Consider the following 19,827-nt stretch of genomic DNA (forward strand, 5'->3'; position numbering starts at 1 on the left):
TAAGAGAATATTATGAACAAGTACATGCCAACAAATTTGCCAACCTAGAAGAAATGGACAAGTTTTTCTAGAAACATACAGCCCACCAAAACTGAATCAAGAAGGAATAAATACTCTGAACAGACCAATCACTAGAAGTGAAATAGAATCTATAAAAAAAACAAAAACAAAAAACTCCTTACAAACAAAAGTTCAGGACCAGGTGGCTTCACAGGCAAATTCTATCAAACATATAAAGAAGAACTTATACCAATCCTTCTCAAAATCTTCCAAAAGATTGAAAAGGAGGGAACACTCTCAAAGACATTCTATGAAGCCACCATCACCCTGATATCAAAACCAGACAAATATACCACCAAAAAAAAAATTACAGGCCAATATCTTTGATGAATACAGATGCAAAAAACTACTAGCAAAACCAAATAAAATATTAGCAAAATATTAGCAACCCAAATCCAACAACACATAAAAAAGATCATGCACCACAACCAAGTTGGATTCACCCCAGGACCACAAGTATGGTTCAACAAATGCAAATCAATTAATGTGACACATCACATTAACAAAGAAAAGACAAAAATCACATGATCATCTAAATAGATACAGAAAAAGCATTTGATAAAATCCAACATCCATTCATGATAAAAACTCTTACCAAGGTGGGTAACATAACATAATAAAAGCTATTTATGACAAACCCACAGCCAATATAATACTCAACAGTGAAAAGCTGAAATCCTTCCTGCTAAAATCTGGAACAAGGTTGCCTATTCTCATGACTTCTATTCAACATAGTATTGGAATTCAGACAAGAAAAAGAAATAAAAGGTATCCAAATTGTAAGGGAAGACGTAAAACTGTCATTCTATGCAGATGACATGATACTATATATAGAAAACCCTAAAGAACTGATAAATTCAGCAAGGTAGCAGGATACAAGATTAACATACAGAAATGGGTTGCATTTCTTTACACTAACAACACAATATCAGAAAGGGAATGTAAAAAAACAATACCTTTTAAAATCATACAAAAAAAAAAAAACCTTAGGAATAAAGCTGACCAAGGAGGTGAATGATTTATATGCTGAGAACTATAAAAATTAATAAAGGAAATTGAAGATGATTTAAAGAAATGGAAAGATATCCCAGGCTCTTGGATTAGAAGAACATCATTAAAATGGACATACTACCCAAAGCAATCTACAGATTTAATGTGATCCCTATCAAATTACCCATGACATTTTTCACAGAACTAGAACAAGTAATCCTAAAACTTATATGGAAACAAAAAAGACCCAGAATTGCCAAAGCAATCCTGAGGAAAAAGAACAAAGCAGGAGGTATAAACCTCCCAGACTTCAGACAATACTACAAAGCTACAGTAATCAAAACAGTGTGGAACTGGCATGAAAACAGACATGTATCAATGGAACAGAAATAGCCCAGAAATAAACCTACATACCTATGGTCAATCTTGACAAAGGAGACGAGAATATACAATGGAGAAAAGACAATCTCTGCAGCAAGTGGTGTTGAGAATGCTGGACAGCCACATGTAAATCAATGAAGTTAGAACATACCCTCACACCATGCACAAAAATAAATTCAATATGGCTTAAAGACTTAAATATATGACATGATACCATAAAACTCCTAGAAGAGAACATAGGCAAAACATTCTCTGACATAAACCACACTAATGTTTTCTTAGGTCAGTCCCAAGGCAATAGAATAAAAGCAAAAATAAACAAATGGGACCTAATCAAACTTACAAGCTTTTGCACAGCAAAGGAGACCATAAACAAAACGAAAAGACAAACTACAGAATGGGAGAAAATATTTGCAAACAGTGTGACTGATAAGGGCTTGATTTCAGAAAATATACAAACAGCTCATGCAACTCAACAACAATAAAAAAAAACCAACCCAATCAAAAAATGGGCAGGAGGGGGCTTCCCTGGTGGGGCAGTGGTTGAGAATCTGCCTGCCAATGCAGGGGACACAGGTTTGAGCCCTGGTCTGGGAAGATCCCACATGCCGCGGAGCAACTGGGCCCGTGAGCCACAATTACTGAGCCTGCGCTTCTGGAACCTGTGCTCCGCAATGAGAGGCCGCGATAGTGAGAGGCCTGCACACCACGATGAAGAGTGGCCCCTGCTTGCCACGGCTGGAGAAGGCCCTCACGCAGAAACGAAGACCCAACACAGCCATGAATTAATTAATTAATTAATTTTAAAAAAATGGTCAGGAGACCTAAATAGACATTTCTCCAAAGAAGACATACATATGGCCAACAGGCACATAAAAAGACGTTCAATATCACTAATTATTAGAGAAATGCAAACCAAACCTACAATGAGGTACCACCTCACACATGTCAGAATAGCCATCATTAAGAAGTCTATAAATAACAATGCTGGAGAGGGTGTGGACAAAAGGGAACCTAACTACACTGTTGGTGGGAATGTACACTGGGGCAGCCATTATGGAGAACAGTAAGGAGGTTCCTCAGAAAACTAAAAATAGAGTTGCCAAATGATCCAGCAATCCCACTCCTATCTGGACAAAGCTATAATTCAAAAAGATACATGCACCCCTGTGTTTATAGAGGCACTGTTCACAATAGCCAAGATATGGAAACAACCTTAGTGGCCATCAACAGATGAATGGATAAAGAAGAAGTCACACACACACACACACACACACACACACACACACACACACACACACACACACGAATACTACTCAGCCATAAGAAAGAACAAAATGCCATCTGCAGCACCATGGATAGGCCTAAGCATTATCATACTATGTGTAGTAAGTCAGAAAGAGAACAACAAATACCCTGTGATACCACTTATACGTGGAATCTAAAATATGACACAAATGAACATATCCACGAAACAGAAACAGACTCACTGACACAGAGAACAGACTTGTGGTTGCCAAGTGGGAGGTGGGGTGGGAAAGGGATGGAGTGGGAGTTCGGGGTTAGCAGATGCAATCTATTATATATAGAGTGGATAAACAACAAGGGCCTACTGTATATCACAGGGAACTATATTTAGTAGTCTGTGATAAACCATAATGGAAAAGAATACTTAAAAAATGTATATATATGTATAACTTAATCACTTTTCTGCACAGCAGAAATGAACACATTGTAAATCAACTATATTTCAATTACTGTATTACTTTTTTAAAAGTAAAAAAACAAAACAACTTTGAACCCCAAAAGGACATTTAATAACCTAGATTACTCCTTCACTGACTAGAGACTATCATTGAGAAAGTTTGCTCTTTTTCTTTTAGCCACTGCAACTGCATTTCTCAGACTGCTAAAAGTGTTAACGTGTTCAGGTAAGTTTGGATGACATGACAGAACCAGGTATCTCCACACTGAAGAGCCACAATAAACATTAGCACATCAAAGGCTCTGCAAAGTCCTAAACAAATGTCTGATTTTGTTTAGCCTAGAGCATTTCTCCTTGAGCACAGAACACCTTTTTTGGCAGCATATTTGGAACATCAGTTGGGAACAATTAATGTTTCTGGGCATTTTTCAACAAAAAGTAGCTTTCTAGATTTTCATCCTAAAATTAGACTGCAAGCTATTTTGCATATCTAGGTTTTATTTTGTTCTTGCTGACTTGGGTAAAGAAGCATTTTGGAAAAACCATTACCAATGAATAGACTTACCTCCTGCTTCTAACTGAACTCCTGGAGTCAAGTGAAGAAATTCTGGTTTCATGCTTACCCGGGAGCCAGAAATAAAACCAACCACAAATTCAGAATGCTCTTCGGCCATTCTCACCTAAATGGAATGTAATAAAAGATTACAAGAAAGCACTTAACCACACAGAATGTAAGAAACTTTATTGCATAGATGCATTTCCTCATTTCATATTAAACTAATTACATCTAAAACGGGTAATCTTAGATATGAATCTACACACTTGCTCCATTAAGACCACCCTGAAATAACACCTTCCGTCCCCTTCTCCTATAACCAAACACTGAAAACACTAAAAATCTTATATTATGTGCATCTAAAATCTAGATGCTGCATCGTTACTTATTTGTAATAATGCTTGGGGACCTACCTACTTCCAAAAAGGATACAAGTAGTACTCTAGAATACATTTATAATGGTATAAAACCACACTGACTTACTGCCTATCTATATAGATATTCAAGGACAGCCACCACATAAAAAACCACTATGTTGTTAAGAGCTAGCTAAAGAAATCTTACCTCTACAGCTTTCCCTCTTCTTTAACATTTGCCAATAACTTGTCTCCACAATTTATCTACCATTACCTCACATTCATAGAAGCCTCCCTAGAAGGTCTGCCTGACTTTCTAATTTGGCTCTTCCCTGAGGCCCAGACTGTTCCATTCTTGCCACTAAGTACTACCACCAACCAAAAATCAATGTATTGTCCTTGAGCCAGATCCAGAATGCCAAATATTAGCACTGGACTCATGGACCCTCTGCTATGAGAGTTGGGAAATCAGACATTTATGTCAATTCAGGGGTGCTGTTAAAACCTGGCCCTAGGGCCATATGAATTCTTCACAGTTCCACAGGCTTTGAAATATGAAACATAAATTCCCATGTAAAAATTAAAATTTTATTAAAAATTCCTGTTACTTTAAAAAGTAATAGTCTTTAAAATATCTGCAAAGATAATCCATCCATCTTTCTAGGTGACTATCCAACTATGAACCTTGCCCAGAGGAGAATGTAAAGAGGAGCTTTATAACTAGATGATTATCCATCTCTCATTTTTTTCTGGCATGCAGGGGGTTGGAGCTGGGCACTAACATGTATGGTGTTATAAGGATTTTTAATAATGGGGAGGTACTAAAGGAAACAATGTGTCTGGACTCTAGTTAAGAGCTCTCCCATACAATGCCAATCAATATCAAAGACTGAAAAGGTGAGCTGCTTCATGTGGGCTGCTGTCATGAGAATGTGCATCTGTGTGTGACTCGGGAGAGTCCAAGAAACTGCATATCTGGGAAAAAGCTATTCAATTTCAATTCATGGTGAAAGGGAAAAAACTCCTCTATCTTAAAGACCAGGTAAATACAGACATATGTTTATTTGACCCAATATCTGTGTTTCAATGTTTCTCTCTTAGAGTACAGTTCAAATTTCTTTGGTGTACACTACAAGATATAAAATGCTATTAACCATCAGGATATTCTAGCCAACTAGTATTAATATACTGTCACACAAACAGCAGGTGATTTTTTTGTTTTTGACAGCAATTCCATAGACCCCAAATTAAGGTATTTTCTTCCCCTGTAACATCTAGTGTCACAGCCCCGGCCTTCTGTTGCCCCAATCTCTCTCCTCTGTCACTTACCGCTGCTTCAGTATAGCTCCCAGTGGCCAAGGAGCCAGCAGAGCTCATTTCTGCAACGAGTAAGCATGCCCGGTGCAGGGGCAGGCCTACTTCTCCCAGGCCTTTCACAACTCCTGAGCCTGGAACCACATGAGCGTTTACTAGATCTGCCCAAGAAGCTATTTTAAAGACACCACCTATGAAAAGGGGAAAATGATATCTGTCAATTTCCAAACAAAATCCCTTAACTTTTACCCAACCAACCAACTACAATATGGAAATAATCTCCTAGTAACATGTCAATGTAATAGCGAAACACTTCAAGAATTTTAGTGATTATCAGTGGACCTACTTGTGAAAAATTTATCTGTCCACCTGGTTAGCTGGTTGAGAAATCACAAGGAGAAAAACATCTTGTAAGTTCCACACTTAGTTTACTAGCAAAACTGATAAGACTGTTTTTCCTTGCAGGCTGATGCTTGTGACTACCAATAAGATTTATGCAACTGGAAAGGGTCCAGTGAAGACAGGTTGTTTGTTGAGTGGAAGATATCAACTGAAATTCCTCTGAAGATGACAAATTTTCATTCTGTAGGGATCTCTCAGAAACTTTACCATCTCTCAAATCTACTTGTTCCTTAGGTCTCTTTAGCTCTTCAAATTTCAATAGACAATTGTATTCATTTTAAAAGCAGACAACAGTAACCCAAGTAGATTTTTGAAAAAAAACTATATGCAAACTTATAGAAAGTTTGTATAACTCTTTCAACAATCTTTTTTTTTAAAGTATTTATTTATTGATTTGGCTGTGCCGGCTCTTAGTTGCAGCATGCGGGCTCTTAGTTGCAGCATGCGGGATCTAGTTCCCTGACCAGGGATTGAACCTGGGCCCCATGCATTGGGAGCGCAGAGTCTTAACCACTGGACCACTAGGGAAGTCCCAACAGTCAATATCTTTAGCACAAGAAGAAAGTCATTACAGACAAATCTCTCCTAAATAAATAGCTTTAGAATATGTATGTACTACTTTAAGAAAAATTGTTGTCTCAAAAGATGCTTATAACTGTTAAATAACATAAAATGTCCGTTGTAAGGGTAAGTGAAAAAAGAGATATACCCAATATAACAGAAAGTTGCATAGAAGAATGGGTAAAGAATTGGTAAAGAATTAAGCACTTTTTAAAACTAATGTATGCTCTACCTTGAGCTCCTATTTGACAACATTTTTTAAAAAGGATGCATATCAACAGATCTTTTTCTGCTAAAAATAAATCTTACTTTATACTACCTTTTCCTTGTCTCCTATATCTGCAATTTTCATTCTCTGAATATTCAGAACTCATTGTGTTCTGCAGGGCCAACATCTGTCATTTTTGCCTGCCTAGAACCTATGTCCCTTTCTTCTGGCATAAGCACAGCCATTTTCTTTAGGGAAATAACCCCTAACTATACCTTGGGGTTCAAGAAGTTTACATAAATAGCCTCACAATGATCAAGGGATCAACCCTAGAAGACGAAGACATAGCAACCGTAAAATTTATGTACCCAATACAGGAGCACCTCAATACATAAGGCAAATGCTCACAGCCGTGAAAGGGGAAATTGACAGTAACACAATAATAGTGGGGGAATTTAACACCCCACTTACACCAATGGACAGATCATCCAGACAGAAAACTAATAAGGAAACAAAAGCCTTAAATGACACGTTAGACCAGATACACTTAATCGATATTTACAGAACATTCCATCCGAAAGCAGCGGAATATACTTTCTTCTCAAGTGCACAAGGAGCATTCTCCAGGATAGATCACATCTTGGGTCACAAATCAAGCCTCAGTAAATTTAAGAAATTGAAATCGTATCAAGCAACTTTCCAACCACAACACTATGAGATTAGAAAGCAATTACAGGAACCAAACTGTAGAACACAAACACATGGAGGCTAAGCAATATGCTATAAATAACCAAGAGATCACTGAAGAAATCAAAAAATACCTAGAAACAAATGACAAAGAAAACACGACGACCCAAAACCTACGGGATGCAACAAAAGCAGTTCTAAAAGGGAAGTTTACAGCAATACAATCCTACCTCAAGAAACAAGAAAAATCTCAAATAAACAACCTAACCTTATATATAAAGCAACTAGAGAAAGAAGAACAAAAAACCCGCAAAGTTAGTAGAAGGAAAGAAATCATAAAGATCAGAGCAGAAATAAATAGAAACAAAGAAAACAATAGCAGAGATCAATAAAACTAAAAGCTGGTACTTTGAGAAGATAAACAAAATTGATAAACCTTTAGCCAGACTCATCAAGAAATAGAGAAGACTCAAATCAATAAAATTAGAAATGAAAAAGAAGTTATAACTGACACTGCAGAAATACAAAGGATCATAAGAGACTACCACAAGCCACTATATGGCAATAAAATGGACAACCTGGAATGGACAAATTCTTAGAAAAGTACAACCTTCCAAGACTGAACCAGGAAGAAATAGAAAATACGAACACACCAATCACAAATAATGAAATTGAAACTGTGAATAAAAATCTTCCAACAAACAAAAGCTCAGGACCAGATGGCTTCACATGCGAATTCTAGTAAACATTTAGAGAAGAGCTAACACCGATCCTTCTCAAATTTTTCCAAAAAACTGCAGAGGGAGGAACACTCCCAAACTCACTGCACGAGGCCACCATCACCCTGATACCAGAAACAGACAAAGATATCACAACAGAAGAAAATCACAGGCCAATATCACTGATGAACACAGACGCAAAAATCCTTAACAAAATACTAGCAAACCGAATCCAACACATTAAAAGGATCATACACCATGATCAACTGGGATTTATCCCAGGGATGCAAGGATTCTTCAATATATGCAAATCAATCAATGGGATACACCATATTAACAAACTGAAGAATAAAAGCCACATGATCACCTCAGTTGATGCAGAAAAAGCTTTCAACAAAATTCAACACCGATTTATGATAAAAACTCGCCAGAAAGTGGGCATAGAGGGAACCTACCTCAACGTAATAAAGGCCATATACGACAAACCCACAGCAAACATCATTCTCAATGGTGAAAAACTGAAAGCATTTCCTCTAAGATCAGGAACAAGACAAGGATGTCCACTCTTGCCAGTATTCAACAGTTTTGGAAGTCCTAGCTATGGCAATCAGAGAAGAAAAAGAAATAAAAGGAATCCAAATTGGAAAAGAAGAAATAAAACACTCACTGTTTGCAGATGTTTGCAGATGACATGATACTATACATAGAAAATCCTAAAGATGCCACCAGAAAACTACTAGAGCTAATCAATGAATTTAGTAAAGTTGCAGGATACAAAATTAATACACAGAAATCTCTGGCATTCCTATACACTAACAACGAAATTTCAGAAAGAGAAATGAAGGAAACAATCCCATTTACCATTGCAACAAAAAGAATAAAATACCTAGGAATAAACCTAAGGAGTCAAAAGACCTGTGTACAAAAAACTATAAGATACTAATGAAAGAAATCAAAGACAACAAAAACAGATGGAGAGATATACCATGTTCCTGGATTGGAAGAATCAATATTGTGAAAATGACTATACTACCCAAAGCAATCTACATATTCGATGCAATCCCTATCAAATTACCAATGGCATTTTTCACAGAACTAGAACAGAAAATTTTGCATTTTGTATGGAAACACAAAAGACCCTGAATAGCTAAAGCAATCTTGAGAAAGAAAAACAGAGCTGGAGGAATCAGGCTCCCTGACTTCAGTCTATAATACAAAGCTACAGTAATCAAGACAGTATGGTACTGGCATAAAAACAGAAATATAAACCAATGGAACAGGATAGAAAGCCCAGAGATAAACACACACCTATGGTCACCTAATCTATGACAAAGGAAGCAAGAATATGCAATGGAGAAATGACAGCCTCTTCAATACGTGGTGCTGGAAAAACCTGACAGCTACATTTTAAAGAATGAAATTAGAACACTCCCTAACACCATACAGAAAAATAAACTCAAAATGGATTAAAGACCTGAATGTAAGGCCAGACACTATAAAACTCTAAGAGGAAAACACAGGCAGAACACTCTCTGACATAAATCGCAACAAGATCTTTTTTGACTTCCCTCCTAAAGTAATGAAAATAAGAACAAAAATAAACAAATGGGACCTAATTAAACTCAAAAGTTTTTGCACAGCAAGTGAAACCATAAACAAAACAAAAAGACAACCCACAGAATGGAAGAAAATATTTGCAAACAAAGTAACTGACAAAGGATTAATCTCCAAAATATACAAACAGCTCATGCAGCTCAATATCAAAAAACAAAGAACCCAATCAAAAAACGGGCAGAAGACCTTAATAGACATTTCTCCAAAGAAGACATACAGATGGCCAACAAACACAGGAGAAGATGCTCAACATCACTAATTATTAGAGAAATGCAAATCAAAACTACAATGAGGTATCACCTCACACAGGTCAGAATGGCCATCATTAAAATATCTACAAACAATAAATGCTGGAGAGGGTGTGGAGGAAAGGGAACCCTCTTGCACTGTTGGTAGGAATGTAAATTAATACAGCCACTATGGAGAACAGTATGGAGGTTCCTTAAAAAACTAAAACTAGAACTACCATGTGACCCACAGTCCAACTACTGGGCATATAGCCAGAGAAAACCATAATTCAAAAAGACACATGCACCCCAACGTTCATTGCAGCACTATTTACAACAGCCAGGACATGGAAGCAACCTAAATGTCCATCAACAGAGGAATGGATAAAGAAAATGTCGTACATATATAAATGGAATATTACTCAGCCATAAAAAGGAATGAAATTGGGTCATCTGTAGAGACGTGGATGGACCTAGAGACTGTCATGTAAGTCAGAAAAAGAAAAACAAATGTTGTATATTAACGTATATATGTGGAATCTAGAAAAATGGTATAGATGATCTTATTTCCAAAGCAGAAATAGAGACAGACGTAGAGAACAAACATATGGACACCAAGTTGTGGGGTGGGGGAGGGTGAACTGGGAGATGGGGATTGACATATATATACTATTGATACTATGATAGATAACTAATGAGAACCTACTGTTTAGCTCAGTGAACTCTACTCAATGCTCTGTGGTGACCTAAATGAGAAGGAAATCCAAAAAAGAGCGGATATATGTATACGTATAGCTGATTCACTTTGCTGTACAACAGAAACTAACACAACATTGTAAAGCAACTATACTGCAATAAAAAATTTTAAAAAATAGCCTCACATCACCAGGAGCAGGGTATATTACCCAGGTGAGCTAATAAAGGTATTCTATACCCCAGGTCTGAGCGACTGGTTTGAGGAATGTGCCTACCTGAGAAAGAGGTCAAGATAGAAGAAAGCAGAGCTGAGACTTGGAGAGAAAGCAAGGCCAAAAGACATCACTTGAGCTCCTAGATCCAACCACGCTTGACAGGCTTTTCTACAGCTGGACTTTGTCATGTGAGCCAATACATTTCCTTCTGTTCTTCAGCCAATTTAAGCTGGATTTGTGATTCTTGTTGGTTCCTGAATAATACTTACCTTCATACTGCTTTTTTACTGTGTTTCCTATATCTGCAAATTTCCGGTCTTCAAATATTAGAAACTCATGGCGTTTGGCCAGAATGGTTAACTCCTTCATCACATCCAGAGTAAAATCATTCAAAATATCTACATGAGTCTTGAGCATGCAGATTCTGGGTCCTAAAGCATCTGCTAGCTGCAACAGCTCTCTGGACTCTGAAATATCAGCAGACAGGCACAGATTGGTCTCCTTCTTTTGCATAAGTCTGAGAAGCTTTGATGCAACTGGGTGGATCCCGGGCAGCTCTGCACGTGCACCAAAGCTTAGTTCTTTGGGTCCTTTCTTTACAGAAGGGAGAGAACCATTATGATTAGCTGCCACAAAAACATTCTCCTGAATAAATCTCTTCACTCTCTCGACCATCTCAGCATCAATTTTTTTCTGTTGCTCAAGAATCTCCAGCATTTTGGACAATGTACACACTGAGTGGAGACGAATCCCATGCGCCTGCAACTTGTCCTTTCCTCCTTGCTCTCTGTCCAGCAGCACTATGGCATCAGTGACCTTCAAGCCCTCCTTCTGAAGAGCCTCAACAGTTTCCAAAACACTAGATCCACTGGTGACAACATCTTCAATGATCAAACAGGTTTCTCCTGGATTAATAGCCCCTTCTACAAGACGCTTAGTACCTAGAAAAGAAAAAATTACGTTGACTCTGTTTTAAAGTTATATATTTCAGCCAACTCAAGATGTATCTTGTAGTATAAATTTGGCATGTATTTATGAAGAGGGGGATAATCTAAATTATATTTTCTGATAATCTACTTTGGAACTACTTTATTTTTAAAATTCCTAATGAATCTTAAATGTGCCACAATTACTGTTTTGTTCAGTGCCTATGTATTTCAAAATTGTCAAAGTTACATATACAGAACATTTTTAGTAAAACGAGCAAATTATTTAATGGTGTAAAACATCATTTAATGTGTTTATGATCAAAATTTCAAATACAGGTTTTATTAAGGCAAGATCACCTAGGCCAATGAAAGTTATGAAACAAAGAATAGCCCAATATCATCAATGAAATCATTCCTTTTTCCATTAACAATTTCTTTATTCAAGATCAGCCAAACAACTGGCCTTCTGAGCACATAAATGCAGGAAGGAAAATATTCGACAACCACTGAGGTCAATCACCACAGCATTATGAGCTATGTAATGTAATGTGACTAAACACTCTTCCCCACTCCAACCCCTACTGCAGACTATTTTCAGATAATCTACAAACTGTAAATACTCAGGCTGTAGACTACACAGACTCACGGTTTAGAGATTCATTTTTACATTTTCCACTACCAAATTTATCTTATTTTGAATCAGAATAGATATAGTGGGCATTTTGCCTACGTTCTGAACTTTCCACAGGTACTCTCTTTGCCCTTTCCCCAACTCCTTTCCTTCCCTTGCAGAATTGGCAAGTTTAACTGAATCATCTCAGGCGAGAACATAAGACTGCGAGTACTTATAGGTATATTTTTAAATTAATGATCTTATTCTAAGAAATATTTTTGAAGATACATAATAAGGAAATAGAAACAGTAGTCTTATGGCAGTGATTCATACAGATAAACACTGCCACTAAGTGGCAAAAACATTTGTCTAATTTTTTTATAATGGAGAATTTCAAACAAAACTAGACAAAATAGTATAACAAACCTCCACAAATACAGCACCTCACCACTTAGCAACTCATGGGCAATCTTGTTTCAACTGTAACTTCAACATCACCCTCCCCCCATAATTTTTAGACGCAAATCCCAGACATCATATGATTTCATCATAAAATTTTTAGAACACGTCTGTAAAAAGGACTCTTTTCAAAAAGAAGTAACAAAAACAGTATCACACCAACATAACACGAAAAAATCATTAGTACTTAAGATCATCAAATATGAAGTCAGTTCCAATACTTTTAGATTGATTTAGTTTTAACGCAGCCCACATTTAAAACACCCACCTGATAAACCTACTGCCATGAACCCATAAAAACATCTTCATTTAGAATTTCATGTGGCATTTACTTTTTTTTTGGCCACCTGGACAGCTGTGGGATCTTATTTCCCCAACCAGGGATAGAACCTGGGCCCCCTGCAGTGGAAGTGCAGAGTCCTAACCACTGGACTGCCAGGGAATTCCCTCACATTGCTTTAACAGATTAATTTTATTCATGCAATTTAAATATAAATACATTGGGAAAGTAAGTGCTCTTAGAACATTCTTCTGATTAGGGAAGCGCTGGTAAAAATGTTGGGTTTCATAAATTTGGTGCACAAAAAAAGCACTTTTTTTCATTGCCTAATTAATACAAAGCATTTCACCCCTAGACTCTAAAGGAAAGGGAGGTGATTTATAACAACAGTTAACAAATTCCACAGGCCATAACAACTTAAAGGCCCTATGAAGAATATTCAAGGTGACTATGAACATCAGTGCCTAGAAGAACAAATTCTAAAAGTATCAGGCTACATATCAACTTAAAGCTTATACTATTTTTACTTTACCATAATCCTTTGTTTCCTTCCTTCTAATAAGCATTGGAATTTGGTTGGTTGAACAGATAACCGTGGCCAATGGTAAAGCTGTATAAGGTACTCCACACACAGTATCAAAATTGATCCCTGCATTTTGGGCAGTTTGGAATAAAATTTCTGCAACCTGTAAAAAAACAACACATAACCCAATTATTATTATTACTATTTTAAGTGGTGTATAAATCATGTAACAACATAAAGACAGTAACAACCCAGCAAGGGAGAGTCTTAAACCTGATCAGAAAAATATAAATGCCTTTTTGTTAAGCTATCCTCTCCACAAATCCCAGTGTACAAATATAAATATAAAAACAGAAGAATTAACCTACTTAGCTAGACTCAGGGCTGCTCCAAGGGCAACATGGAATGTGTTAGGAAAGGCTATGATGTTCACCCTGAAGACTAAGGATGACCCCTAGGCTTCACAGTTTTCCTTAGTAATTCATTATGCTTGTCATGTCTAAACCTATCACCTGCTAGTTTTATTTTCCCAACAGAAGTCTTCAATTAAGAAGTTTCACAAGAGAAATTAAGAAAACAATTGCATTAAAAAGAATAAAATAGGGACTTCCCTGGCAGTCCAGTGGTTAAGACACCGCGCTTCCACTGCAGGGGCACGGGTTCAATCCCTGGCCAGAGAACTAGGATCCCACATGCCGCACAGCACGGCCAAAAAAAAAAAAAAAAACAAAAGAATAAAACACTTACAAATAAATTTAACCAAGGAAGTGAAAAACCTTTAACCAAGGAAGTGAAAGGCCTATAAACTAAAAACATAAGACATTGATTTTAAAAACAAACAAACTGAAGATAACATAAGTAAATGGAAAAATATTCCATGCTCATGGATCAGAAAAATTAAACTGTTAAAATGTCCATACTAGGGCTTCCCTGGTGGCGCAGTGGTTGAGAGTCCACCTGCCGATGCAGGGGACACGGGTTCGTGCCCCGGTCTGGGAAGATCCCACATGCCGCGGAGCGGCTGGGCCCATGAGCCATGGCCGCTGAGCCTGCGCGTCCGGAACCTGTGCTCCGCAACGGGAGAGGCCACGACAGTGAGAGGCCTGCATACCGCAAAAAAAAAAAAAAAAAGTCCATACTAAAAGCAATATACAGATTCAATGAAGTTTCTAAAAAATTACAATGGCACTTTTCACAGAAATGGAACAAACAATCCTAAAATTTGTATGGAACCACAAAAGACCCTGGATAGCCAAAACAATCTTGAGAAAGAAAAACAAAGCTGGAAGTATCATATTCCCTGATTTCAAACTATATTACAAAGTAATAGTAGTCAAAACACTATGGTATTGGCATAAATACAGACACACAGGTCAACAGAACAGAGAGCCCAGAAGTAAACCTACACATATATGTTCAATTAATTTACATCAAAGGAGCTAAGAATACACAAAGGGAAAAGGACAGTCTCTTCAACAAAATGGTTTTGGGAACACTAGACTACATCTTACACCATACACAAAAATTAACTCAAAATGGATTAATGACTTGAATGTAAGACCTAAAAACATAAACCTCCTTGAAGAAAACAGGTGGTAAGTTCCTTGACAATGGTCTTAACAATGATGTTTTAGATTTGACACCAAAAGCAAAGAAATAAAACCAAAAATAAACAAGTGGGAAGGTGGTTCTAGATGGTGGAGTAAGAAGATCCTGAACTCACCTCCTCTCATGGACACAACAAATCTACAACTACATTAAGAACAATTCCCTCCGAAAAGAACCTGAGAGCTAGGTGAACAGCTACCGCACAACAAAGGATAAAAGGGCACATGGAGATGGGTAGGAGAGTTAGAGACACAGTCTCGCCAAAAACTTCATCACTACTTCAGCAACCCATAACCAGGAGGGATCTCACAAATATGGAACTTCTCCCTGATGCTCCACATCAGTCACCCCAACCCCTGGGACCTACACCGGAGAGATGAGCACTCAAAACACCTGGCTTTGAAGACCAACAGGGCTTGGATCCAGGAAAACCATATGGATGTAGGGAATAGAGATCTGCTCTTAAATGGCCTGTGTGCAGACTCACTCACCCTGGGACCCAACACAAAAACTGTAGCCTGAAAAGAGCCTAGATCATATGTGAAGTAAGTTCACTTGCTAATCTTAAAGTGTCTGCCAGAGGGGCTCTGTTGGGGTTTTCTCCAGGTATGGAGCCACTGGCAGGCACCATTTTTACTCTCTCTTTCTAATTGGCTACTGCCTGCCCCTCCCTGCACCACAGCCCCAGCCCCACCAGAGGCAGTGGGTGAATATACCACTTCCCCATGTTTCTGCTGCAGACTGTCCCCCCATCCTCCACTGATCCTGCAGCCACACCAGTGGTGTGGATGCACACCAAAGCCAGTGGGCACATGTAGCCCAAACAGGGGACACCACTTGAGTGTGTGCTTTCGTTGCTAGGGGGGATTGCATTTCTGGGCCCCAAAGGTGTGAAACAATCAAAGACACAGTTTGAGAAACAACTAAGAACTAGAGCAAGGTTGAACAGTAAGGTTCATTTCCCAAACAGGGCCACCCCTTCAAGACTAGAAAAGATAACGGTATCACCTAACACATAGAAACACAGAGTCAAGCAAAATGAGAAAACAGGTATATGTTCCAAACGAAAGCAAAAGATAAAACCCCAATAAAAAACCTTAATGAAACAGAAATAAGTAATTTACCTGATAAAGAACTCAAAGTAATGGTCTTAAAGATGCTCACCAAAATAGGAAAAAGAATGGATGAACACAGAACTTCAACAAAGAGACAGAAAATATAAAAACGTACCAAAGACAAGTCAAAGAGCTGAAGAATACAATAACTGATCTGAAAAATAAACTAGAGGGGTTCAACAGCAGACAAGATGAAGCAGAAGAAAAGATCAGTAATCTGGAAGACAGGGCAGTGGAACTCACCCTAACAGAGCATCAATAAACAGAACAAAACACCAGCATTTTAAAAAGCAAAAATAGCGTAGGGGACCTAGGGAAAAATATTGAGAATAACATTCACATTATAGATTAGAAGGGTCCCAGAAGAAGAGAGGAAAAAAAGGGGCAGAAAACTTATTTGAAGAAATAATGACTGGGGTGCAGAGACAAGATGGCAGAGGAGGACTTGAGCTCACCTCTTCTTACAAAAACACCAAAATCACAACTAACTGCTGAACAACCATTGACAAAAAAAAACGCTGGAACCTACCAAAAAAGATATTCTACACCCAAAGACAAAGAAGAAGCCACAATGAGAAGGTAGGAGGGGTGCAATCGCAATAAAATCAAAACCCATACCCGCTGGGTAGGTGACCCACAAACTGGAAAATAATTATACCACAGAAGTTCTTCCACATGAGTGAAAGTTCTGAGCCCCACATCAGGCTCCCCAGCCTGGAGGTCTGGCAATGGGAGGAGGAGCCACCAGAGAATCTGGCTTTGAAGGCAAGCAAGGTTTGATCAGAAGAATTCCACAGGACTGGGAGAAATAGAAACTCCACTCTTGGAGGGCACACAAAAGGTCTCATGTGACCAGGACCCAGGACCCAAGCAGTAACCTCATAAGAGGCTGGGCTAGACCTACTTGATGGTACTGGAGGGTCTCCTATGCAGGTGGGGTGGGGGAGGCAGCTGTGGCTCACTGTGGGGACAAAGACACTGGCGGTGGTAGTTCTGGGGAGTACACATTGGCATGAGCCCGCCTGGAGGGTGCCATTCTCTCACCAAGACCTGGCCCCACTCAACAGCCGGTAGGCTCCAGAGCTGGCATGCTTCAGGCCAAACAACCAACAAGGTGGGAACACAGCCACACCCCTCAACAGACAGGCAGCTTAAAGTCTTCCTGAGCAAACAGCTGCCTGCAAAACACACCCCCTGACGTGGCCCTGCCCCCTAGAGGGACAAGTCCCAGCTCCACCCACCAGTGGGCAGGAACCAGTCCCTCCCACCAAGAAGCCTGCACAAGCCTTTTAGACAGCCTCATCCACCAGGAGGCAGACAGCAGAAGTAAGAACTACAACCCTGCAGCATGCAGAAACCGCAATCAAAGAAAGTTAGGCAAAATGATATGGTAGAGGAATATGTCCCACATGAAGGAACAAGATAAAACCCCAGAAGAACAACCAAGTAAAATGGAGACAGATAATCTACTTGAAAAAGAATTCAGAGTAATGATAGTAAAGATGATCCAAGATTTCAGAAAAAGAATGGAGGCACAGATGGGGACTATACAAAAACGTTTAACAAAGACCTAGAAGAACTAAAGAACAAACAAAGAGATGAACAATACAATAACTGCAATAAAAACTACAAGGGGCTTCCCTGGTGGCGCAGTGATTGAGAGTCTGCCTGCCGATGCAGGGGACACAGGTTCGTGCCCCGGTCCAGGAAGATCCCACATGCTTGCGTACCGCAAAAAAAAAAAAAAAAAAAAAAACTACAAGGAATCAATAGTAGAATAATAGAGGCAGAAGAACAGATAAATGAGCTGGAAAACAGAATGATGGAAATCACGGCTGCGGAACAGAATAAAGAAAACAGATTAAAAGAAATAAGGACAGTCTAAAAGACCTCTGGGACAACATTAAACACACCAACATTTGCATTACAGGGGTACCAGAAGGAGAAGAGAGAAAGGTCCTGAGGAAGTATTTGAAGAGATAATAGCTGAAAACTTCCATAATATGGGAAAGGAAACAGTCACCCAAGTCCAGGATGCACAGAGAGTCCCAGGCAGGATAAACCCAAAGAAGAACATGACAATACACATGGTAATAAAACGGATAAAAATTAAAAACAAAGAAAAAATACTGAAAGCAATGAGGGAAAAGCAACAAATAACATACAAGGGAATCCCCACAAGGTTATCAGCTGATTTCTCAGCAGAAACTGCAGACCAGAAGGGAGTGGCATGATATATTTAAAGTGATAAAAGGGAATAACATACAACCAAGAATACTCTACCCAACAAGGCTCTCATTCAGATTCAATGGAGAAATAAAAATTTTTACAGACAAGCAAAACCTAAGAGAATTCAGTACAATCAGACCTTTGCAGTACAAAGGTCAGTACAATCAGACCTTTGCAACGTACGCTAAAGGAACTTCTCTAGGCAGAAAAGGCCACAACTAGAAATAAGAAAATTACGAATGGAAAAGTTCACCAGTAAAGGCAAACACACAGTAAAGGTAGGAAATCACATACACATAAATATGACATCAAAACCAGCAACTGTGAGAGGAGGAGAGTACAAATGCAGGATATTGGAAATGCATTTGAAATTAAGAGACCAGCAATTTAAAACAATCTTGTATATATATAGACTGCTATATCAAAACCTCATGGTAATGGCAAACCAAAAATCTACAATAGATACACATACAAAAAGAAATAGAAACCTAAACACAACAGTAAAGATAAACTTCAAATCACAAGAGAAGAGAACAAAAGAGAAAGCGAAGAAAAAAGATCTACAAAAACAAATCCAGGGCTTCCCTGGTGACGCAGTGGTTGAGAGTCCGCCTGCCGATGCAGGGGACACGGGTTCGTACCCCGGTCTGGGAAGATCCAACATGCCGCGGAGCGGCTGGGCCCATGAGCCATGGCTGCTGAGCCTGCGTGTCCGGAGCCTGTGCTCCACAGCAGGAGAGGCCACAACAGTGAGAGGCCCGCGTACCGCAAAAAAAAAAAAAAAAAAAAAAAAAAATCCAAAACAATTAACAAAATGGCAATAAGAACATACATATCAACAATTACCTTAAATGTAAATGGATTAAATGCTACAATCAAAAGACACAGTCTGGTTGAATAGATACAAAAACAATACTCGTATATACGCTGTCTACAAGAGACCCACTTCAAAACTAGGGACACATACAGACTGAAAATGAGGGGATGGAAAAAGGTATTCCATGCAAACAGAAATCAAAAGAAAGCTGAAGTAGCAATACTCATGTCAGACAAAACAGACTTTAAAATAAAGACTGTAAAGATGTTAAAAATAAATAAATAAATAAATAAATAAAATAAAGTCTGTCACATACACAAAGCACACTGCGTAACGATCAAGGGATCAGTTGAAGAAAATAGAAAAATTGTAAATAAATATGCACCCAACGTAAGAGCACCTCGATATATAAGGCAAATGCTATCATCCATAAGAGGAGAAATCGACAGTCACACAATAGCGAAGGACTTTTAACACCCCACTTAACATCAATGAACAGATCATCCAGACAGACAATTAATAAGGAAACACAGGTCTTAAATGACACATTAGACCAGATGGTC

The 19,827-nt window shown here is 38.5% G+C and overlaps 1 protein-coding gene across 3 annotated transcripts in view; it reads right to left on the reverse strand.

Moving 5' to 3' along the window:
• Window positions 1–19,827, reverse strand: part of UMPS (uridine monophosphate synthetase) — a 47,185-nt gene that overhangs the window by 15,711 nt on the left and 11,647 nt on the right. Inside the window, exons 1-5 of one of the 3 annotated variants that reach the window (XM_060150448.1) lie at window positions 19,089–19,200; window positions 13,505–13,658; window positions 10,961–11,632; window positions 5,378–5,553; window positions 3,702–3,816 (exon numbers count right to left, since the gene is read on the reverse strand). In XM_060150448.1, the coding sequence (XP_060006431.1) occupies window positions 3,702–3,816; window positions 5,378–5,553; window positions 10,961–11,632; window positions 13,505–13,658; window positions 19,089–19,133 (1,162 nt within the window). In that variant the 5' untranslated portion in view covers window positions 19,134–19,200. Of the gene's footprint in view, window positions 1–3,701; window positions 3,817–5,377; window positions 5,554–10,960; window positions 11,633–13,504; window positions 13,659–19,088; window positions 19,201–19,827 lie in introns of those variants that run through there. The other 2 variants (XM_060150447.1, XM_060150449.1) reach the window with 2 other exon arrangements.

This window comes from Lagenorhynchus albirostris, chromosome 5, assembly GCF_949774975.1.
Source record: "Lagenorhynchus albirostris chromosome 5, mLagAlb1.1, whole genome shotgun sequence".
In the NCBI taxonomy this organism is placed as follows: Eukaryota; Metazoa; Chordata; class Mammalia; order Artiodactyla; family Delphinidae; genus Lagenorhynchus; species Lagenorhynchus albirostris.